The following is a 24116-nucleotide window of genomic DNA, read 5'->3' as shown; positions in this document are numbered from 1 at the left end:
CTTATGACTTTGTAACAGCGTTTTTAAATCGATGCCTATGGTACAGCTCTTGTTAATGTATAATTTTATCGATAATATTTGGTATTGTTTTTTAAATATGAAATGCATTTATTGTTGTTACAACTGTATGTTATAAGACATAACACATTTATATAAATCAAATGCATCGTATTCTTAAACATATGTCTGTTTAGCTCTGTCATGTTATTTACTCAACACAGACTTTTTAAATGTTGGCGCCTTAAATTAAAGCATAATCCAGTGTTTGCAAATGTCTAATCTTATCGATATAATTAGCTCTGATTTCGTATTCATTGTTTATATCACAACAGCCATAATGAGCACCTTCAAATTAATGTACAAATTGTATGCCCACGCTGGTAGATGCCATATAACAGGTGCGACGCGTTTGTTATGTCCTGCACACAATTATGCTCAACGTCAATACCATTTGCTGGCTGTGACTGCTTTACCAAATAACAAATACACGTGCCTCCAGCGCGCTTGCTTTAGCGACAAACTCGAAACAAAAAATGTAAATATTAAAATATATGGAATGGAGCCTTATACTGACATATAAATAAACATCTACTTTAGCAAGATGACCACAACAATCGCGTGGCTAGCAATAGTATTCCACTGGCAGAGCTGCAGACCAAAATGCAGCTAATCTATACGTGCAAAGTGTGCCAGAGCCGAAATATGGAGACCATATCAAAGGTGGCCTATAATAAAGGTGTTGTTATTGTCACCTGTAAGGGCTGTGCAAATCATCATCTAATTGCTGACAATCTTAATTGGTTCACCGATCTCAATGGCAAGCGAAACATTGAGGAAATTCTGGCCGAAAAGGGAGAACAAGTTACAAAAATTATTAGCGATAAACATGAATATTTGCCAAATAATTAAAGAAAGTAGAGATAAAATTGCAATTTAGCTGTAAACGTAGGCAACTTTATTGAGCAAGTCCATGAGTTGTGCGAGGACTGGCGACGGCAGCGACTTCAACTTCGCATAGAATTGACTGCGACACGGCGATTTTGGTTTGAGCAGCAAATGCGTCAAGTAGATCATCTCATCCAGTGGCAGCTCCATTGTGGAACATGGTATATCATCCTGCTGTAAAAGCTGCAGAACTTGCTGTTGCTGCCAATAGTCATGTAAATAGCTGCCCACGGCGGTAGCGAAACGCGCATGCATGAGCCAACAGTAGAGCCTCGAGAGATTGGAGCAATTGCCGCTGGCCACAAATTCGTAAATATGATGGACAAAACAAACGCTGGCCGAGCACGCTGTTTTGCCCTCGTTTAGCATATCACAGATCATTTGACGCAACATATAGCAGCGAGTGTACAGCAAACTCTCTTTGGGCTCACGGAATAGCTGCAGCCAGAGATCACAGCTCCGGATGAGCTGCATGGAACGTGCAAGCGCTATTTTGATGTCCTGCATTGTTGTTAGGCGACATATGCGTCGAACCAATTGCCGCATTTGCAGCGTATGGACATTTAGTCCAATTGATGTGGCAGCTGTTGCAGCATTCAACGTCGTATTGTTAGCTCTATTCCTGGCCATGGCTGACCAATCCATATCCTTAATTGTTGACCAAGCTGGCTGTAGTTCTGCATAAGCTTTGTGCATTTGATATAACAGTGGCGCATGTGTATGGCCGTTGCGTGTACCATTGATAATGTTGGCGCACAGCTCCTGAATGCATTGCGTCCGATCTGCTTCTAAGTTATTATAGAAGCGTCTTATGATCGCATGCGCTTGAATACATTGTAGCAGCACAGCCTCTACCAGTTTGTCACCATACTGTGCATGACATTCAAATAAATATAATGTCGCCTTAAACATGCACTCGATGTCCGTGTGACTGAGCTCCAGATGCTTTGGCTGTTCCACTTGCATTTGTTCCAGACAATCGAGTAGCCAAACGATCAGTTTGGTGGAATGGTGTACAGCTTGATCTAACGTTAACTCACTGTCAACAGTCAGCTCATTTCGCATATACGCATCCATTATTATATTTTATTTCTCTAAGCCAATGTTTACATGAAATTTTTAATTCTTGCATACTCTGTAAACCGTCTTCATTTATCGATAAGTTTCTGATCCTAGGTAGCTGCTCTGCTAACTCGAAGATTCTACGCAGTGCTGCCACTTAGTTAAGCGCACCCTTTTCCTAAAGCGATGGGGCAGCACTACCCATTTAAATTAATCCCAAGACGTCTGCAACCGAATTATCTGCTCTTTGAAATTTATTTTAATATATACATTTATATGTATAGATATATATATGTATATATATATATATGTAGTTTGCCAATGAGCTTTTTCATTTCATAGGCTCTCTGTTAATCGTTTAAACATAAGATAAACATAAAGTGCATAACGTAAACTTATAGTTATATCAAATACCTATGCCTTTCTTCTTTCCTTTTCTTACTCGTGCAGTTTTTATTCATTTTTGTATTTTTTTTTAATTTTTATTTTTATTTGTTTTGTTATATATATATATATATATATATATATATATATATATATATATAATATATATATAGATATATATATATATATATATATATATATATATATATATATATATATATATATATATATATATATATATATATATATATATATATATATATATATATATATATATATATATATATATATATATATATAAACAAGAATCAAAGCGTAATGTGCATGTTTTGCATTTGCTTTGTTTCACACCGATCCATTTGAGGACATGCTTCGACTTAAGAAAATAGAAATATATTAGTTAAATTTTTGTTTTCGCATTAGTTTTACTCTTTCAAAAATAGGGTTGCAAAAAAAAAATAATTATAAAATTAAGAAAACAGCTGTGAATACATTGATGTTGACTGATATACTTGTTTATCTCTCTCGCTCTCGTTTTATCTTTGTGTGCTTCCTCTTTTTCACTGTTTATCTTCGGCTCATTCCTTGCCCTCATTCTTTTTGAAAATTTATGAAAATATATAAATATATATATGTGTGCATATATTTATATATACTATATATAGATATAAGTATTGTGTATAATATACGCGCGAAAATTAATAATTAATTCAACATGTTTTTTTTTTTTATATATATATATATACTATATAACTATATGTACTATATTTATATGTTGTTGTTGTCGCTGTTGTTGTTATAGCACATTTGTTGTGGCTGTTCTCTAATTAGTTTTCTTCGCAGTTTGTTTTTGTTGTAGGAGTTCTTGAATTTGAGTGAGTGTGTGCGTGTGTGAGAGAATGTGTCTGTGAATGAGTGTATGAGTATATGTGTATGAGTGTGTTTATTTAGTTAGATTCTTCTTATTGTGTGTGTATTCTCGGACGGCACAGCTTAGGCAAATCCAAAGCCCTCGGAGCACTCGTGTATGGCCTTGAGCAAACAGCTGCGCAACTTATCATACGACTTATACATTGGCAGATCCAGTTGGTTAAAGCTGTAAGAGCAGACGAGTATTAGTAATAGTATACATACAGATCGATAAGTGTATGCAGTTTGAGGAACACTTACCAGGTGTGCGCGCAAGGCAAACGATCTGTGGAACGATCATCGCGATGTATTTGGAACTTTTGTATGCCATTCATGCCCTCCAGGGAACCGAAGCCTTGCAGCGGTACCTTCGAGGTGCCGGTGACAAACTGTAGGAATTTCGCACGGTCCGCTTGATCGAAGCTACGCAATGCGCGCCAGAACCATTGAATCTATAACATAAAGCATATAGCACGCTTATTAAATATAAATCTATATTATAATTATATATTAGCGCACCTGTGCCGATTTGGATGTGTACTTATGGTACTCAGTGTTTGCCTTTAGATCTTCAATATCAATATCCGGCAGGCCGGATATGAGAAGCTCTAATTCCTGTTCGTTAAATATGGATATTAAATGCTTTGGAATTATATCATAGAAGCCTTCAAGGAATGCGTCCAATCTGCAATGAGTCGAAGAGTAAAGGTAAAGACCAAGTTTGGTTTGGCTTTTATCGCAACTAATTGAAATTAGATTCCCACTACTCACTGCTGACGTATGGAGCCGCTCATCTTCAGCTGGCAAACGAGTTGAACATATTCAAACTTATTTTCCTCGGTGACTGCAATGTCGCGTCCATTTGGCTTGAGATCACGGATTTGTGTAACGCCAAACTCTTGCACCTCCGTCGAGAAGGTTAACTCATAGCCAAGCGTTGATATATCATTTTTCATCAAATAATCCAGCCCCTTATAGAATTCGTAATCTTGCGACTCCATATCCGTATGCTTCACCTGTTTGCCCAGAATGTGCTTATAGAATGAGCGCGTGAAATAGCACTCCAGCAGCTTATTATCATGCACGGCCTTGGCTGCAAGCGCCCAAAAAGCAAAAGAGATAACATTAGCATATTGAAAGAAAGAGAGCGAGAAAGATAGAGCATATTACGTACCTATGACGCGACCGACAAACTTAAAGTAGCTCAAATGATTGGGGTTCGCATGACTCGATGGGTTTATCATATAGGTGACGCGATCGCCCGGCGATACGCAGAACAAGGCATACATGGGATTAAAGATCTCTCGCGATATTATCACATACCATTCACGCAGTAAGCCGCCAGCATCCTGGCCCTCCTCATCTACAAAACAAAATAAAAACAATTAAATTTAAGTTTCCAGCTTTAAAGCACGCAGTCGTCGCTCACCCTCGAATACAATGTAAAAGCGATTCTTCCATTCCTCGGGACCCAGACGATAAAGCACTCGGAATGAATCCTCAAAGACGGTAATACGCCGCACACTAACTGTATGTTCTTCACGGCGTATGCCCTCATCCAGTCGCTCCAGCTCGGTTTGGAAATATTTACGCTTGACATCAAAGTCTAGGATGCGCGTATGATCGACCAATACGGCGAACGGGCCATCGGATAGATGTGTCGCCGACTGGCGTAATATTTGATTAAGCACCGTGCGATGCTTCTCAGCGAATTGCAAAAACTTTTGGCGGTCCTGTTTCAGTTGGGCCTCGTGTGCGGTTAGCGCCACCTGCTGTCCAGCAGCAGCGCACGTGGAGCCATCCTGCATGCGGGATTCATCTGTAAGGGAAAACAGAATAGAAATAATCGATAAATTGTTGTTATATAAACTGCATTTACGCTGTACACACCCTCAAAGCTGGTTGATGTCTGGGCTTGACTGCTGTTGCTGTTGCTGCTGCTGTTGGTATCATCCAATTGTGGACTACTATGCTCGGCCACTGGGTGCGGCACAACGCGCAATCCCGAGCCGCCGCCAGCAGCTGCAGCTGCTGCATTGCCAACACCACCACGCCCTGGCTTCTTCGGTGTAACACGATGCGAGGCGTGTATGAGAAAGAAGGCCTCAACGGTCGGTTGCAGCACCAACACAGCAAACTCATCCTTGGACTCCTCCAAAGCAACCAGGCACTCGCTCAACGTGTGCCACAGCACGTCCAGGCATAGAATTTGGCTAAGCGTTGGCTTGGCAGCTGGACTCTTTGAGCCATTGTTAATGCCATCATTGCCATTGCCACTTGATGTCTTCTGATCGGTTTCCATGCTGCTGCTACTGCTGCTGCTGCCACTACCACTCGTAGCCGCGGCAAGACTATCCGCAGCAGTAGTTGTAGTTGCGCCCGCATCGCCAATAATATCAATGATATCATCGGTGTCATCGTTTTGACTGTTCTGCACCTCGTACATATCGCGCACCTGCATAAATATCTTCAACGTGCGCAGGAAATAAGGCTGAGCCGATGAATTCGACATCAGCTTCTTCATCGAGGGCAACTGCAGTTCACAGGTTGGCTTGGCATTCTTTGGGGCCGATATGATGACCGATTCGGATGTGAAGCGATCCTGCATCGTGCCCTCATGGACGGTTAAATTAGATAGCAAAGCGGCGCTGCTACCACTGCTGCTGCTATTGTTATTAATGTTGTTATTACTGCCGCTGCCGCTGCCGCTGCCACTGACGGCGCTGCTTTTGTTGTTGTTGATGTTGTTGTTGTTGTTGCTAGTGCTGCTACTGGTGGCAGTGCTGCTCGTGCCAGGCTTGCTGCTATCCACCACCTGTTGGCCAAGTGTGTTGTAGGCCCTAATCTCATTGAGCAGCGTCTGAATAGCTTGACGCACCTCCTCGGCCAGGCCCAGTATGGCGGCGGTCAAGTACTGTATGAATATGGCATTCGATGCCTGCGAGCACTGTGTGAGATTCACAATAAGTTTCGTTACGTTGTCCAGTCCCTCGGTGGTGCCGCATTGATGCGTCAACACCTCGATCACCAGCTGCAGTTGGGAGAAGTTCTTGGCATAGATTTTGCGACGTGGCTTATGTGATTGAATGGGCGTTGCTGGTGTTGGAGGCGGTGGCTTTGGCATTTTAGCGCCGCCTACTGCACCGCTAGATAGTGGCATCTCATCATCCTCATCCTCATCGACATCGTCATCATCATCTTCATCATCCTCCTCATCATCGACGTCTTCATCTTCATCATCATCCGCATCGGCATCCGCCTCCGGCTCGTCCTCAGTGTCGTCTGAATCGTTTTCATCATGCGCAACCAGCTGCGGCAGTTGCCGTAGTTGTTCGCCCTGTGTTGCATTGGCATTGGTGGCGATGGAAGCAATGCGCATCTCCTCTGCAAATTGACTAAGTGGCACCAATGGCGGCAATTGCTCATCGTGCTGCTGCGTTGACATTTGTTCATCCTGTTGGGGCATTTGCTCATCCTGTTGTTGGTGTTGCTGCAACTGTTGCTGTTGTTGTTGTTGTTGTTGTTGCTGTTGCTGTTGCTGTTGCTGCTGCTGTTGTTGCAACTGTATCTGCTGCAACTGCGTCTGCTCCTCCTCCTTGGGCAAATCAACGCTCAGGGAGGCCAACAACTTGACCAGCATATCCGTCAAATGCGGCGATCGACAGATCACTTTATACGGCAACATCTCGAGCAGCTGGCCAAACGGTGAATCGGTAAATGATAAGAATTCGCTATTGTTGCTCTGCCACTTCCAGGCCGGCTGTGAGGTCAATGGAAACTGTGACACATTGGCCAAGCGCAGCGGCGTCTGCCGATCAATATTCAGCACCACATCCCAAAAGCTGTGCGCGTTGGTCTGATAGGCAACGGTGGCGCCACTACCATCATTGTTGTTGTTAAATGGTGGTGGTTTAGCGGCGCTGGCAGCTGCCTTGGCGGCAGCAGCTTTCGATGTAGATGGCGCCTCATCCAGCGGCTGTGCCTTGGGCAACTGCAGCTGCAGTTGTTGATGCTGCTGCTGTTCATCCAAAATGCCGCGCAGACGATTAGCCATTTGATAGCGATGATAGCGGGACCGCAAATCGCCGGTACCACCACTGGCCGCACTTGAATTGGCAGCATTTGCCGCATCATCCAAACGGGGCATTGGATTCGCATTGGGCATGCCAAAGACAGCGTTGAGCATGCGAGCACGCGCCTTCGGTTCACGATTGTAGGGCAAGAAACTGAATGGATAATGCTTGGCCAGCACAAACAACAAATCGAGGCAATTGCGCACAATCATTTGGGCTGCCTGCGGATTGATGCTGATGCTGCGAGCGCTGCCCTCGTACATGCGATTGATTAGGAATATGTTGCTCTTGTAGCCAAAGGCGGCATCGACGCGCAGCTTTAGCCATTCGGGTTTGCTGCCCGAATTGGCAGCACCGAAATTGGAATTGTCCTCGTTTGTCTTTTGTATAATGCTAATCAGGGCCTTGATGATCCAATCACGTGTCGGCTCATGATGGCATAGGTTCCGTATCACACGATGCAACCGCACGCTATTCACCTTCTGATCCTCTACGAACAGGAACAGCAATAACGTGGCCAGCGAATCCGGATCCAGCAATATGTTCTCATCCTCCATCATAAGCAGTGCGAGAGGCTTCCCCGTGCTCGGTGCAATATGATGATGATGCACAATTGTCGTATGCTGATGATGTTGGGGCTGCGCATTTCCGCTGGCATCATACCAAATGGCGCTGTGCCAGCGCGCCTCATCCAGATTCTGTAGCGTGGTCTGGAATCGGGCTGCAAAGCGAGATGGGCAAAATGAGGTTTGATTATCATATTGAATAATTAAACTTGGTATGTTGACCACGCCTCCTTCTACATATATATGTCACATTTATATAGATACCACTCCGATTAGATCAATTTATCAAGATTCTTGTTGGAAGACTTACACAGCGCATTACTGGGTGGATGGGCATCCATGCGAGCGCCATTGCGTGACTCCCAGTCACGACGCAGGAACTGTGCCTCAGCCGCCAGCTCCGGCGGCAAACTTGCTATCTGTGACTCCTCCATATCTGTTAATATCTGTGCGTAAATTGAATATATATATATATATAAGTAAAAATTACAGACATCTATATGTATCGACTCACAGCTTGACGCAGATTGTCGGGCAGATTCTGAAAGAATGCGGCCGTATCGACCGGATCATCGGGATTGGCGCTTTGCGCCGCCTGACGCTGCTGTTCGATACGCTGCTGCATTAGCACCTCCGATTGTATATTGGGCGGCAAAGCTGCCAAAAATTCTGGGCTCACTTCGACCAGCGAATCGTGCGCTATCTGTATGGCATTCTGCTGGGCGCGTTGGCGTATGCGCTGCATACGCAAATGCTCCTGTATCACCTCCTCGCGCATCTCGCTAGGCAAGGCGGCAAGGAAGGAGGGATCCACACCCTCGGGCACCTCTAGATCACCCAATGCGGCACGCACCTCTGGACTCATGTCGGTGACAACGGCGGCGCTTGCTGTAGCACCAACTCCAGTTGCTGTAGTTGTAGTTGTTGCAGTTGCAGTTGCAGTTGCAGTTGCAGTTGCAGTTGTAGCTGTAGCTGTAGCTGTAGCTGAAGCTGTTGAAGAAGCTGTTGAAGAAGCTGCACTGGCAGCACCAGCCGCAGCTTCTTCTATACTATCAGCCTCCGCATTATTGGCCGCTGGTTCTCCCTCGGCTGTTGTTGATGTTGCAAAGTCCAAGCCAGAGCTCGAATCCGTTTCGGGTGGCGGGTCGCTGCGGGTACGTAACTCCAAATCCAACTCGGGCGGTTCCAAGTCAGGCAAATCGGGCAACGGATCTGCTTCAACGGCAGCTACAACAGCTGCAGCCACAGCGGAGAGAGTTGCACGATTAAGCTGATGATACGGCTCCGGTGCTGTGCTCAGCATCTGTCGGGCCTCTTCATGCTGATCGTTGGCCATAAGCTGAGCGGCCAATTCCGATATGGATACCGCTGGCGCGGGCGGTGCATACAGGGTGGTTGGATCTGTGACACCAGAAAAGTCTGGCACGATATCCTGATCAGAGTCTGATTCCTGCTGCTCCACATCTTCTTGCTCTTGCGATTCCTGTTGCTGCTGCTGCTGCTGCTGCTCTTGTTGTGGTTGTTGTTGTAGCGGCGGCGGCGGCGGCGGTGGATCGGGGAAATTCAACGTACCAGGCACCATATCAAGTGGGAAAATGACATCAGCATTCGCCATGCGCACAGGCGAATCGCGCCATTGATCATCGTTGGAACCAGTTGCATCGTCCGAATTGGTGCGTCCGGATAGTGAGACACGCTGCAAACGAGCAACGGGCATCTCGCGACTGGACCGAGCATTCGAAGCGCCGGTGGTCCGCGATGAATTTGCAATGATGTTGTTGTTACGCCGCATGGTGGCTGGGCGTGGCTCGTTCATCTGGAAAGCAAACATACAAATATAATATATATATATATATATAATTATAAATAGCTAATACCTGGAACTCCATGATCTCGGCAACTTCAGCACGTGTTCGTGTACGTGATGGTCGCCCGCTGGACGGCAGATGCGGCACTGGTGGATGACGTGGCGGATGCGATGGCGGTATCGCACCATTGCCACCACCAATACCCGGCGACGGGCCCTGCGCACTGGGAAATAGTTGAGGTGGTGCTTGCTGTTGCGGCTGCGATGACGGTTGTTGTGGTTGCTGTTGTTGTTGACGTGGAGGACTACCCGCTCCCCCACTACCAGTTGAATCCTGTTCATTGGTCAAATCGATTTCTGCGTAGATATTATAGAGCGCTTGATGGCGAGCACCATTGTTGCGATGTCGTGGACGACGTGGCTCAACATTGCCAGCTATCAAGAGTAATAATAGTATTCATTTATAAATACAATTACAAATAGAACAAACTTACCAGCTGCCGCTGCTGGTGCTGGTGCTGGTGCTGGTGCTGGTGGTGCTGCTGGTGCATAGGCAGCATTGTTGCTACCGCTGTTGGCGTTGCTGTTGTTGTTGCTGCTATTGAAGGCGGCTGCCAGTGTTGGCTGTACTGCGTTGCTGGCGGTAACAATGCCACTGCCATAGGGCGTGTTTGCCGTTGTCACCGTTGCCAGCGATGCGGCATTCACGAATTGCATCGATGGAATCAGTCTGGGTATGGAACTGCGGAAATTGTTGGTTGCAGCAGGTGGAGCTGTTGCCGTTGCTGCTGCTGCTGCTGCTGCTGCTCCTGTTGCCGCTGTTGAAGGTGGTGGTGGTGGCGGTGCAATTGCACTGGAACTGCTAGTGCTGTTGCTACTGCTGGTTGTTGTCGAATTCGAATTCGACAGCCAACTGTTGACGTTGTTCACAGCTGTTGCCGCAGCACTTGTTGCGCTGGCATTCGCACTCGCATTAGCAGCTGCGCCTGGCTCAGCGGCTGGGGTGGTAGCTGCCGCAGCAGGCGCAGCATTGGAGGACGAGGAAGCAGCAGCCAAGGCTGCCGCAGCAGCTGCTGCCGTAGCCACACGACTAGCCTCCTCCTGTTTGCGTTGCTGATGAGCCAATTTGAGTTCCTTGATCAAATGCGGCAGCAGAAAGTGTGCCGCATAGAGACAGGCGTCGGTTTGGCTTTCCATGTCCAAGGCTTTGGCTTCCTCCAGCCACCAGTGAAGAGCTGCAGCGTGACAACAATAATTGTAAATTGAATGTGAAGCATTTACCCAAAGTCCTACTCACCGTCCTGTGTGAACATCTCCATTTGCGTCTCTTCGGTCGGATTCTGATGCGTTGGCATGCACACACAGTACTGCTGATCCAGATAGAGGAGACGACGTCGCACACCATTGTTGCACAAGGAGGAATTGTTGTTGGGATGAGAGGCAGCCGGATTGGAGCCACCGCCAGCGCTACCATTGCCGGTGCCACTATTACCGGTGCCGATGGCAGCAGCCGCTTGTGTTGCCGATGGTTGTTCGTCGAGCAGGTTGCTCATATTCTGATTGTTACTGGCACCACCGCCGGCATTGCGCTCCATTTGCACCATGGCGGGCGGCAGAAATCCGTTCACATTGCCGTCACCCGCATTGGCGGCATCCGTGCCACCACTGCCGCCACCTCGGCCAATGAAATTAAAATCGGGCGCCATCCACGAATCGGATGAGGAGCGCAATGCAGCTGCCACCGAATTGGCAGTCGAATTGTTCCGTCCAACACCAGCGGCAGCTGCTGCCGCCGCCGATGACGACGACGCTCCGCCATTCACATCTATGTCCAGGGGCAGGGCAATCGAGCTATTCATGCGCACACGGAAATTGGATGGTGGCTGTGGCATCAAGTGCCCATGGCCGTGTCCATGGCCATGTCCATGTCCATGGCCGTGCCCATGGCTACGTCCATGTCCATGTCCGCTGTCGCCGCCCAGACGTTCATACAAATAGGCGTTGGCATCACGGGACGAATCATCCATGCGGTTGTCGTTGGCAGCACTGCTGCCACCACCATTCGGCTCAATGGCGGCGCTGCGACGTGGTCGATTATTGGAGTTGGCTGCAGCTGAGGTGCTCGAACTATTGCCGCTGCCATTCACTTGGGCGAGGACTTCATCGATTAGAGCCGCGTCATCGGCATTGCGTGCTCGTGTGTCCTCATCATCCTCGTCGTCATCGTCGTCATCGTCATCATCCTCATCCTCGTCATCGTCCTCGGCATCGACATCGGCATCATTTGATGCCGTCTCTGATGATTCTGGCTCATAGATATGATCAAATACTTCAATGTATTGACGCGGACGCTCCTCGTCCACATCGGTTTCACTATGCTCATCCACTTCCTCATCGGCGGCCTCATCATCATCGTCATCGTCCTCCTCCTCAGCATTGCGTTCATCATTCTCCGTCGAGGCCTCCGAATCGGAATCGCTTGAGCTAACATCGCCCAACAACGATGCATTCATGTCCCGAGCACCGCGTGGACCGCCACCACCACCACCACCACGTCCTCCACCACTGCTTGCACTTCCAACACCACCGCTACCAGCACCACTGGCAGTGTTGCCATTGCCGCCAGCGGTATCTGATGATGTGGAGGCGCCGTCGCTGCCACCGCCGCCAACGCCACCGCTACCACCGCCATTGCCGCTTAGGCCATTATCATTGGCAGCGCTGCTGCTGGCATTGCCACTGGCAGCACCACCGCTGCCGTCAACATCGACATCCGAGTTGCTGCTGCCACGCAAACGTGGGTCTCCGATGCTGCCAACGGCTAAGCTGATGCCCAATGAGCCAGTGCCTATGATGCCATCAAGTGCTTGGTTAGCGGCATTGCTGCCATTCTGTTGACCGGCAGCTGCACCACCAGGACCTATGGCACCATTGGCATTGGCATTGCCGGGGGCATTGCTGTTGCCACTGCTGCCACTGCCACCGCCGCGCGATGCCAAGAATAGACCCTCGCATTGCAGGAAATCATCCCAGAGTTGATCGAAATTGAGCACCGGACGCACCGATGAGCCGCCAGCTGCAGCAGCCGGCGGCGGTGGTTCAGCGGCTTCTGTGCCATTGCTGCGCTCATCGACAACATCAATGGCGGCCGCATTATGATTGCCAATGATCCCTGGTCCACTGTTGCCAGCACCAGAGCCGGACGATGCTTGCGGTGCCGAATCCTCCGAGTCCACAGCCATCTCATCCGAGTTGAATATGAACTCAAACGCATGACGACGATCCGACAGCACATTCCGTATGATATCCCGGAGCACATGCTCGCCGCCCATCGCATTCGAGCGATCGACGGCGGCGTTGACAGCGGTGCGTGCCGCTAGGCGCGGATACAAACGACGATTGATGATCGCACTAACTGTATTGCCACCACCCATGCCATTGGCATTGCTATTGTTGCCGTTGTTGCTGCCATTGGCGCCCGAGCTGGCACCGCCAAACAGTATCCGTTTCGATCCAAGCGTTGTCGTCGCCACATTGAAGCGCAACAGAATCTCCATGGGCCGTAGGATGGCGCCCAATGTGCTCAGCGTATTGTGATTGGATAGATCCTTATATTGGGCCACCTTGGTCAGGTAAGTCATGACGCCCTGACGCAACAGCACACGATACATTGTATTCCGATGCATGTGCACCTTATCGTACAGCATGGGCGATTCGATCAGGTTGGGGAACAGGCTCATTAGCACCTGCAGACGTGTGTGCTTCTCCGCTGAATCCGGTTGGGCGAGTGCACGCGCCACCGCCGCATGCAACTCCTCGGCCACCTGCTGTTGCACGCCCATCTGCTGATAGCAATCGGAGAGCGAGCATAGCAATACGCGTGCCATGGTGCTCACCTCGGGCACATGTTGTCGCTGGGTCAGTGGCAGAAACCGATCGAGCAGCACGGCCAAAAAGGTTTGCGATCCGCTGCCAATCAACGGACTGTCCGCTGGCGCATACACATGCGAGAGCAGGACCCGTGGCACCAGCGACTGATAGGCGCGCGTCGTATCTGCCAACAGCTTGAGCAGTGTGGCACGCGACAATGTTGGCTTATTGTGGCTATGCGCACTGGTCGGAATATGCCAGGTGCAACAGCAGGGCTCGTACTTATCCGAACTGCTACCTGTTGACGTGGAGCCACCACCAGTCGATGATGTAGCTGAGCCAGTTGTTTTCTTTGCCGTGGGCGTTGTGTCCTGCAACGAAACCGATATCGGACAATTAAAAGTGGTATAGAAGAAGCATTGTTGTCGGCGCTGCCCGACTGTGAGCTACCCTGACCCATTTACTTAATAACAACAACTTGCTGCCCACACTCACCTCATCATCGGGATTTGCCATTGATCCACCCGTAGTGCCTGGCGGTTGGTCGGGCAACAGCAGCTCAGCAGCTGAGTTTTGCTGTTGCTGCTCGGTCACATTGGCGGTATAATGACAACAGGGCTGCACCAATGCGAGAAGTAGCTCTTTGAGCACTGCAATGGATGATTGCACCATTGGATCATCGATAATGTCATCCTTGGGCGTGGCTTCTTTTTGTGTCGCCGCTGCCGCTGTCGTTGCGGCTGCTGTGCCAGCGGCCGTTGTCGTTGCTACTGGCTGCTGGCCAAACTTCGACTTGACCATGACGCGACCATCATCTATCAGATTGCTGGTGCTATTCGCATTGATCATATACTCGCCCTTGAGCATCTCCTTGGCGGCGGCCACAAAGATTTTGGGATCACGCGACACCGCTGTCGAGACCTGGGTGAGCACATAGATAAGATCACGATGACCCACTGGCACAATGCCAGCGGCGCGCATGCCCAGCACCCGTTCCATGGCCTCCTGCAGCACTGGTGGCGCCTCCAGGACATGTCGCAATATGATTATCGCATAGGTGGGAAAGCCCATGAAGCTGCAAGATTGCTGCAAGTGGAGCAGCATGCGTACGCCGCCGCAGCGTATAAACACCTGGGCATTCTCAAAGTTGCGGGTCAAGCGCGCGCACAGACGCAACAGCGACAGCTTTGTCTCGTGGTGCAGCAACTGTGTTGGCTGCAACAATGCCACAATGCTGCCAATAATTCGGCCACAATCGAACTTGCTCAGACCCACGTTCTCCTCGTTTAGTATAATTTTCTGTGTACGCTTCGGTATGGTCGTGCCGCTGTTGGTGGTGTTGTGGCTACTGCTGCTGCTGCTGCCGCCGCTACTGTTGCTGGCAGCTGCGGCTGCCGCAGCCTTTGCTTTAGCTGCCGCAGCAGCGCTCTTCTGACGCGACTTGCTTCGCGTTGTCATTGCTGGCGGCGGTGAATGATTTCCACTCAAATCATCACTGGATGCTAATGCTGCTGCTGTTGTTGCTGTTCCAACTATAGCTGCTCCTGGCATCTCCTCCTCGCCATCCAGCTGCTGCTGCTGCGGCTCTGCTGTCGCTGGCGGCGTCGGTGGCGGCTGTGGTGCTGCTGGTGCTGTTGTTGCTGGCTCATTGAAATTGATCAGCTGACGCAGTGGTACGAGCTCATCGGTCTGTATGGTGCCATTGCCGTCGGGCGATGTGCGCACCACACGATTCAAGACATTATCAATCTTTTGCGGCGCAATCGGGTTTTGCAAATGGCTAATTGCTTCGCAAATCTTCAATGCTGGATAGACGGGCCGATGGCTGCCAGATGCATCGCTCACCTGGGTCATGCAATTGAAGCTAACGGTGCAACGTTGCCGCCCAATATTGATGTGAAGCCAACGTTCGCCAGCGGCATAGGCGCTGCGTATTAGCTCATTGTTGGCCTCCGAATAGGCATTCCACTTGCCTGTCGAGGCGTCATACCACCGCCACAGATCACTGCTGACCGCGCGCATATTCGATTTGCGCTGCAATATATGACTGATGCTATCGATGGCGTCAATGAGATCGACCAGGTTTTGTACCCAACGTGGCACCGTAGCACGCGCTTGCCCGTCCACTAACTGCGATTGCTCCAGCATCCATTGGCTCATGCAATCGAGCAGCTTAACAAGGGACACCATCGCATCCTGCGCCGTTATGGCCTCCACCAGTGGACGATGCATATCACTGTAGTTCTCCTCCAGCAACAATGTGGACGTCTTTAGGCGTACAAACAGGCGTGTCGCTGTCATTCCAGTCAAACACTCCTCCAAGCGACCAACTTTCGGTGCTGGCTTACTGCCAGGCGTTGCTCCCGCTCCGGCTGCAGCTGCTGTCGGCTCGAATAGCTGCAGGGTGAAGTCCACCCATTGTATGATGTTGCGCACGAAATTGGTGACGAACACCTGTCGATTCAGCTGATTGAGACGCCTGTAGAGCACGGCTATAAGATCAGCGGCACTATTCACCGTGTCCGGTATGGCCTCCATGAACTCAAAGGCACGCGATACGGCCTCATCACAGAAGTGATCGAACAACAAAGGTGGCATTAATTTCAATTGCCTATAATCATAGCCGCTTGTGCTGCTGGCCGTGGGTTTGACCACTAATAGCGATGGCGTAGCGCCACCTGCTGCGGCTGCACCACCGTCGGTGGCTGCGGCGCCGGCATCTGTGTTCATACTGGATGTGGATGCATTTGCACCGCCACTGCCCGGTAGTTCCATATCAATGTCCATATCACCAGCAACAGCAGCATTCGATGCCGAACTGCCCTGCGATAGGCTTTGAGTTGATCCAGTGCCAGTTGCTGTCCCAGTGCCAGTGCCAGTGCCAGTGCCAGTGCCAGTTCCCGTGCCAGTGGCAGTGCCAGTTCCTGTGCCCGTACCCGTATTTGCACCCGCTCCAGTTTGTCCTTGTCCCGAGTGTGATAAAGCACTGGCCTCCGGATTGTTCAGCAGATAATCGGTGGCCTCCTCCAACGAGGCATTGCTCCGCAGTGCTTCGATAATGTGATAATGTCGAAAGCCCATGTCCGTCAGCGTTTTAATGTGATCCGCATTGAGGCCATCGTCCGTGCTGCGTATGTAAAGATTCTCAAATTTGATCTCCTTCATGCGCGCATGATAACGATCGAGCAGCATCTGATGCGACTTGATCAAATGTTTCAGTATCAATAGAATCGTCTCAAACATGCTGGTGCCATAGTTCTGTATGGGACGCCGGCACCAAATGCGACGCAATGCCTGCATGGCCAATTGATGGATATGAATCAGATAGAATATCGGCTCGAACGGCACACTGTCTGGCATATAGTTGACCCGTGGACTCATCGTGTATGGCGAGTCGAGCATTGCGCGTGGGTTCACCATCTTCTCGAGCAATTGCAGCCAGGCATCGAGAAATTCACCCGTGCCCTCTGGACAATCACGTTTATCATCCTCGTGCGTTTGCATTAGATCGTCCAATGGTGCCCACTGATCGAAGACAAACTTCTGTGAGACATTATCGAGCGACAAGGCCCAATAGAACATCTCGAAGAATGCCTTCAAGCCATTCTCCGCGCAAAACTGTGAGATCATCAAATGGAAGGCGCTGCGCTTATCATCGAACAGCATCGGACCGGTAAATCCAACCGAGCAAATGAGAAACGTTAACTTCAGCTTGGGCACCGGCTTAGGCAAAATGCTCTCATGACTGAATCCATTCACCAATATGGAGCTGAGAATGCGAGCAATTTCGCGTGCCTCCGGCGTAGGAACTTTATTAATGTTGCTAATGAGGTCATTGATGCGACGTTGACGCGCCTGTGGTGAGCCCACGGATAACTTAACCAGTGTGCCCAGCAATTCAGCCAAGGCACGGCCCAGACGCGAACTGGCCGCCAACAGCGATTTGATATACCGGAATTGTTCTTCGGGCGTATATTTGGTACGGAATTCGGCAGCGCGTTCCAATTTACGTGACAATTCGGCTTCGGTCATTGGATCCGCTGTGCCGGCAGCTGCGGACATTTGCGCAGCGATTTCATCCCATATGAGATCCGGATGTTGGGTGGGCTCATCCGAGCATAAATTCAATAATATTGTGCTCTCCCATACCAGCGATATATACAACTGGACCAGTTGTTGCAAGAGCTGTACGCCCGTCTCACGGTTGGCGCCCCAACGCTTGAGCAGCACAGTTCGCATTTCAGTGGAGGCGTTGCGACAGAGATGCACCAGCATGACCACATAGCCGTGGACAAAGCTCATGTTGTGCAATATGGGCGTGTATTCGGCATTGGCGAAACCATCCTCCAAACGCTGACAACACACGAGCTCCGCAAGCAACACACTGCCGCCGGGAAACGTGAAATGCTTGATCAATGGCTTCAATTGTGCAACAATATCGGCCAATTGCTTGAGTGCCACATCCAACACTTTCGTCTCCTGCGCCTGGCTCAAGATCGCTTTGCACACATTGGCCACAGCTTGCGAAGTTGTTGACACCGGCGAATCAACTGGCAAATTGGGCAACGATAACAGCTGTAATATCGGCGTCAGGCCATCTTTTTGCACAAATTCACGGCAATGATCGCCATTTGGGCTGTTGCTGAAGATTGCCTCAATGAACTTCATTACATTCAAGATATAATCGATTAGTGGAATGGCCTCGCGTTCGGGCTGTTGCTGTGGTTGTTGTTGTTGTGGCTGTTGTAATTGTTGTTGCTGTGGTTGTTGCTGTGGCTGCTGTTGTTGCTGTTGTTGTTGCTGCTGCTGTGGTTGCTGTTGCTGCCGATGGCCTGCAGCAACTGGTGGCTGTTGTGTATTGGCCCGCGTTTGTTGCTGCTGTTGTTGCTGTTGCTGCTGCTGCTGCTGAGACGCAGAACTCATCTCCTCGTCATCATCATCATCATCTCCGCTGCTGTCGTTGTTATCAGCAGCACTTTGCAGTACTGGTCCAGCTGCCACCATTACCATGGCCGATGGCGATGGTGTCGAAGGCGCCGCCGTGTGTGCGGCACTTGTACCGCTGTTGTCCTTGTTGGCGCGCCAGCATATGAAACTGGGATCCGAGCCGAGGCGTACCAGTTCGTTGAGCAAACGAACAATCGCTTCGGTTGCATCGGCACGCAAATATGGATGATGCTTGATCAGATCATCCATGGCATTGCCCAAATTGGTGGCCGTGTCACCCAATGGATCCGAGCTGCGACGCCTTCTCATAGCCACCAAATAGTCAGGTGAGAGCAGCACGCGTAATACCTTATCAAATGGATCATACGATAGAAACTCAAAGAGTCCACGCTCATTCAGGCACAACGCTGAGAAGACATTTGGCAGCGAACCAAGCACCTCACGTGTTGCCGGCACATCCTTCTGCAGTAACGCCTTCAGCATTACACTGGTTATGCCCAAATCCTGCAGCGACGACAATAACGATGGCTCATTGAATACATAAACGGTGACCACGTCGGTGGCCAGCAAAAACAATGATGGTCCATAATACTCAGCGTTGGCGATAATGTGTCGCAGCGATTGGGTCAGGCTTGTTTCCATAATGTTTCGCATATTGCTAAAGTGCGCATGATCCTGTATGCTCTTCTTTAAGAAGTTCAACATTGATTTCAACAACGCCGCCCGCTGTGTCACACAGGACGGTTTCTTTGGCTGCAAACTGCTGCGCAGCTGTGAAGATAACTCTGCTTTACGCTCGGCAAGTGGTCGAGCATAATAGCTATTCGCTGGATACTGTACAGGTCTGTCTCGTCCAGTTGTATCACTGCTACTGCTGGCCGCAGCCGCAAGACTGCTCAGCGCATGTATACCCGAACCGCGAGATCCAATGTCCAGCCAACTGGCTGGTGTACCAGCGCCAGTAGCTCGAGGATGATCACCACCGCTATGTTCCATATAGACCCGATAGGCACGCTGGGCATGATCACTGGCACTGCCGCTGCCATCGCTGCTCGAATTATCGCGGCGCGGTGATGCGCTGCCACTGGCCACCGATGCATTCTCCGTGGCAGCATCTGAAATTTTTACATCAACTTAGCGCTTTGCGATTAAATAAATGACCATTTATTTTTATCTTACCATCGTCATCGGCCTGCTCGAGAGAGCTGTCCAGTTTATCTGTGAGACTGTGCTCATCGCGCAGCGTTGACTCCTTCAATGTGATACCGATTTCGGCTAAAGCACGACAACAGCTTTTGATCTCCTTCTCGAGACGATCAATGAAGACATTGAGACCGTTGTTCTGATGGAAACGTGCAATGTCGATGTTGGTAATTAGATCAATAACACGTACGGCGCGTGTCACAAATGTGATGTGCTCCAGATCAACCCCCGGCCAGCTAATGACTCGTAACAGTGATTGCATCATGCCGCTCTTGACAAGTGCCGAACCGCCCAACTCATAGCTGGCCAGATGGTAAAGCAGCGAGAATAGCGACGTGGCTAAGATCAATGGATAACGTTCTGTTAAGCCATGTGTGGTTAAATTGTCAATGCAATCGCGCACAAGCAAAGGCAGTGTACCGCCTTGTCTCTCAGCACCCGTGTAATGCACTATTTTCATCAAACGGGAACCAGCTCTGAAAATAAAAAAATTAAAAGCATGACAAATGGTTTGGAAAACATGGTGAAATGATTCACATTTTAGCTAGCTATCGAACCAATTGGTATTTGATATTCGATCTCTTACCTGGGCACACTGGGATTTCGATCAAAGTGAAGCATTGATGTTAGCGTGCGCAGCACAGCGGCTCGTATTTCCACCAAATGCACATCTTCCTTATCGATGAGTTCGCATAACTCTTCTCCGAAACCAGGATAGAGCACTTTTTCCGTATTATCCTGAAGCGCATTCGAATATATCAATATGGATACAGCTTGCAGGCGTGCTTGCACAAATTGCAAACGCAACTTATAATTGTTGAAGCCAGAAATAAGGCGCACTCGATGAGCAATGCGCATCTGTAAAAGGGAAAATTAATCAAATTCAAATATTGATAAATTCGAATCGCAATTAAAACGCACCTTAATGGCCTCACTGGGCTTTGAGATCTGTCCGGCTATTGTTTTGATAACCTCTGGTGCTGCCGCTGTTTGGCAAAGATCCATCATGTCTGGTATTTCAAGCTGTGCGGCATGGCCATGCTCATCGACATAGTCAATGCACAGCTGATAAAGGAACTCCAGCTTTGGCTCACCAATGCAGCAGTCCTTTAACGATAGTCCGTAATTTGGATCGCCCCAACGCTACAAGTGTCGATAAAAAAAATCAGATTAGTAAATATTTATCGATAAATTAGATTGTTCAATTGTGTTTTTATGCGCACCTCTGCGATATTGAAAAGTTTGACAATAAGCAACTCTTTCTTCTCAAGCGGTAAGCGTGGAATGAAATTGCTTCGCTTAGAGAACATGTAAAGCAAATTGAGCACGGCCAACACTATGTCCATATTCTGTGACGACAAAAGCTGCGTCAAATGCTCAATTGAATTGTACAAATGGCGCGAGAATGAATGCTCGATGAGCAGTGTTGTGAAATTGAGTACGTGCAGCAGCAGAGTTACATCCTGCAAAATAAAGTTAATTAGAGATGGGTTTAAAATAAATATCGATCGACATATGCATACAGATATATGAGGACAATATATACATATATATCGATATTTGTATTTATATATATTTAGTTTTAAAAACTTTTAAAGACTTACCGCTTCAATGAATGTTGTATCGCACTGCAGCACAAACTCATTACCATTAACATGGCGAGCCGCCTCATCGAGTATTTTATCGAAGCGATCCAATATTTCAATCCAATGATATAATTCACATTTACCATAAATCCAAACATGCACCGTATCCAAAAATTCTAGCAATTCGGCACGCGTGCGTCGTTTGGTCAATTCATCAATCAATTCGCGACATTCTGAAGTTAGCTCCGAAGAGCCCTTCTTCAGTTTAACGGTATCCACCTTCATGGCTGACGCCTGCTGCTGCGTTAGCTGCCGACGCCGCCGTGCGAATGTTGTTGGTTCAATCAAGTTGCTGCGTTTTTTGTCTTCTCAATCTTAGTAACTTATTATAATTATAATCCGTTCAAAATTCAGTATATCGTTTCTCCTTTAATTGCTATGCATCGAATTGTACAAATTTTATACGTCAAAGTCTTCAATAAACTGCAAAAAGTAAAAATGCATTATTAAAATTAGACAGTTTTCACAACTCGGTAAATTTGGTCAATTGTAATGCTACTATGAAAAATAAAAAAACAAATGACAGAAGGAAAAACAGCAAAGCAAGAACCCCCTACAATTCCCAAGAATCCACTTCAGGCACGCACTGTAAACACAAACAAAATGCGATTTTTACTGGCACTAAAAAATGAAAAAAAAAAAAAAAAAAAAAAAAAAACACCAGTCGTTCGTCTAAATGAAATGAATGCGAAAACTAGCTGCGCTCTCGCCGTTGTCAGTTGTCAGCTGTGGCCTACGACGCGAAAACGACGACGTCGTCGCCGTCGCCAACGATGATTCGTCTTGAATTCGCTTGCTGCTTTCTTGCAACAATAACACAAACAACTTGCAATTGAAAGCGAATTTCAACAAGAAAAACAAAGAACAAATAAATAAATAACTCAAAAATTAATGTGCATGCGATCGCATAACAATTAAGGTTATACCTCTGCTTAGAAATTATTCTAAATATATTTATTTAATAATATGCACTTTCTAATATAAAAATTGCTTTTCCAACCTGCCGATGCACAGAGAAAATGTTATCGATAAACGTCAGCTGTTCAATATACAAACTCTCATCAATCAAAAATCTGGCCCCACTTGCTATGTGTGTAAGTACATATGTTTGAGTGTGTGCGTGTCCCTGTGGCCAATTTCAAGTGTTTATATTACAGCTTTGACACATTTAAAGGAAGTTCTATGCAGTTAATGAGATCAATAAATAGCGGCTTCCAAAAAGTTACCGAATACAATTTTTTTCTTAACCTGCACTAATTTTATAATTTGTGGGAATGCCACTAGTATCTGCATCACTTATAGACAAATATACGCTAAGCAATAAGGAGGACGTATTGTGGCAGGCGTTACTATGTAAACCGCAACTTGTTTATGATTTCTATTAATTTACGATGTCGATAGCACTGCAGCAACTCTTAGGTGTCGTCGTTGTCGTAGACGTCGCCGCGGTCGCTGCCGCAGCAGCTGCAACCACAACAGAAAGCGAATTCGCCGAAAAAGAGTAGCAACAAATGTATGTGTATTTGGATGTGTGTTTGTGTTTGAATATATGTACATACACACACACACACACACAAATATATATATATATATATATATATATATATATATATATGATTGTGTATGCGAGTGTGTGTATCAGATTGCTTGTGATTGTGTACTGTATGAAAGCCAATGGCATATCAAGAGAGCTATGGGCAACAATATTTGGTTGTTGCATTTTAAGCAATGGCAACAAATGCTTTTTTGGTCGGACATCAACACACAGAAGTATATGCATGTCTGCTGAATGTACATACATACAGGTACATATAAGTATATATATATATATATATATATATATATATATATTTATATATATATATATATATATGAATATATATGTATATATGCCTATGCATATGTATATATAATAAACAGCATTTTGCAATAGTAGTCAGCACAGCATAATTATTTTACCAACTCAAGTCTTAATTTTCAATACATTTAATGGTCCTTTGCGCATTTTTTCCCCGAAACCAACTACACACACAATCGTACACACGACGGCAAATTTTGTAGCACGAAGTGAAAAAAGAAAAGAAAAACCAAAAGTGCCGAAGAAATATCAAAATAATCGTTTAGTCGCAAAAAAAGTGTAACAAAAAGAAAAAAGAAAAAAGAGATTGCCACAGGCCACACAATGCAGCCAGCATGTGTGTAAGTAACTGCACTTAAGTAGAAAACGAATAGTCGATACTTACATTTACATTAAACCACAGCATATTGCTGCTAGTATTGTTATCTTATTTTCGATCTAAAAACGTTCTTATTTGGTTTGACAATTGTAATTTCAGTTTGTTAAATTCCCTCAGCACGCACTTACACACTTATACTTTAGAAACAACACTATCGTCGTCTAGGGCAGCTTGTGAACAATTGTGGTTCAATTGTCGGAATTACTACAATGCGAACGAGTTTCGTTCGTTCACAAAGCGCAGTTGTTCTTTTGAATGTGAATGTTAATTTGTTCGTGTTTGGTAAACTCGGATAAGTGATTTTTAGGCATTTTGTGCTTACCCATAGAAATGTTAACTTCTTTCCAAAAAAAAAAAAAAAACGATACAAGTGCTAGTTGCTGGATTTATGCGCAATTTCTATTCTCGTTACATGTCAGCATGGCATAGAGCAGAATGGTTAATTTAAGTCGGCACCTAAAGCTTAA

The 24116-nt window shown here is 47.5% G+C and overlaps 3 protein-coding genes across 3 annotated transcripts; 1 reads left to right on the top strand and 2 right to left on the bottom strand.

Moving 5' to 3' along the window:
* The first annotated feature begins 201 nt into the window (after positions 1–201).
* Positions 202–927, top strand: LOC111596727 (mitochondrial protein import protein ZIM17). The gene is made up of 2 exons (XM_023311056.2): positions 202–535; positions 598–927. Exons 1-2 carry the CDS (start codon positions 272–274, stop codon positions 907–909), a joined length of 576 nt encoding a protein of 191 aa, XP_023166824.2. The 5' UTR covers positions 202–271; the 3' UTR covers positions 910–927.
* Positions 895–2090, bottom strand: LOC111596726. Its single transcript, XM_023311055.2, has one exon. The coding sequence runs from the start codon at positions 2020–2022 to the stop codon at positions 934–936; it is 1089 nt and encodes a 362-aa protein (XP_023166823.1). The 5' UTR covers positions 2023–2090; the 3' UTR covers positions 895–933.
* A 1153-nt stretch (positions 2091–3243) lies between these two features.
* On the bottom strand, positions 3244–23813 carry LOC111596724 (E3 ubiquitin-protein ligase HUWE1). Its single transcript, XM_030223564.1, is given in 23 exon segments — positions 3244–3487; positions 3562–3752; positions 3820–3985; positions 4072–4393; positions 4475–4663; positions 4730–5119; positions 5191–5974; positions 5977–6023; positions 6073–8094; positions 8250–8385; positions 8454–9755; positions 9817–10181; positions 10241–10981; positions 11044–13987; positions 14112–18329; positions 18388–18446; positions 18449–19678; positions 19743–20242; positions 20353–20624; positions 20688–20909; positions 20990–21229; positions 21371–21835; positions 23656–23813. Coding segments are annotated over 22 exon segments (16710 nt in total). The 5' UTR covers positions 21638–21835; positions 23656–23813; the 3' UTR covers positions 3244–3384.
* Positions 23814–24116: the final 303 nt, after the last annotated feature.

Source organism: Drosophila hydei, unplaced genomic scaffold (assembly GCF_003285905.1).
Source record: "Drosophila hydei strain 15085-1641.00,03,60 unplaced genomic scaffold, DhydRS2 tig00000237-arrow-arrow-pilon, whole genome shotgun sequence".
Classification (NCBI taxonomy): Eukaryota; Metazoa; Arthropoda; class Insecta; order Diptera; family Drosophilidae; genus Drosophila; species Drosophila hydei.
The sequence above is the reverse complement of the archived record's forward strand: the minus strand, read 5'-3'. Positions and strand labels throughout refer to the sequence as shown.

Bases quoted from the DNA above. Each gene is read 5' to 3' on its own strand.
- LOC111596727 (XM_023311056.2), top strand. From the start codon at position 272: ATGTCTAATCTTATCGATATAATTAGCTCTGATTTCGTATTCATTGTT. The intron at 536-597 runs GTAAATATTAAA...CATCTACTTTAG, and splicing joins ACAAACTCGAAACAAAAAAT to CAAGATGACCACAACAATCG.
- LOC111596726 (XM_023311055.2), bottom strand. From the start codon at position 2,022: ATGGATGCGTATATGCGAAATGAGCTGACTGTTGACAGTGAGTTAACG.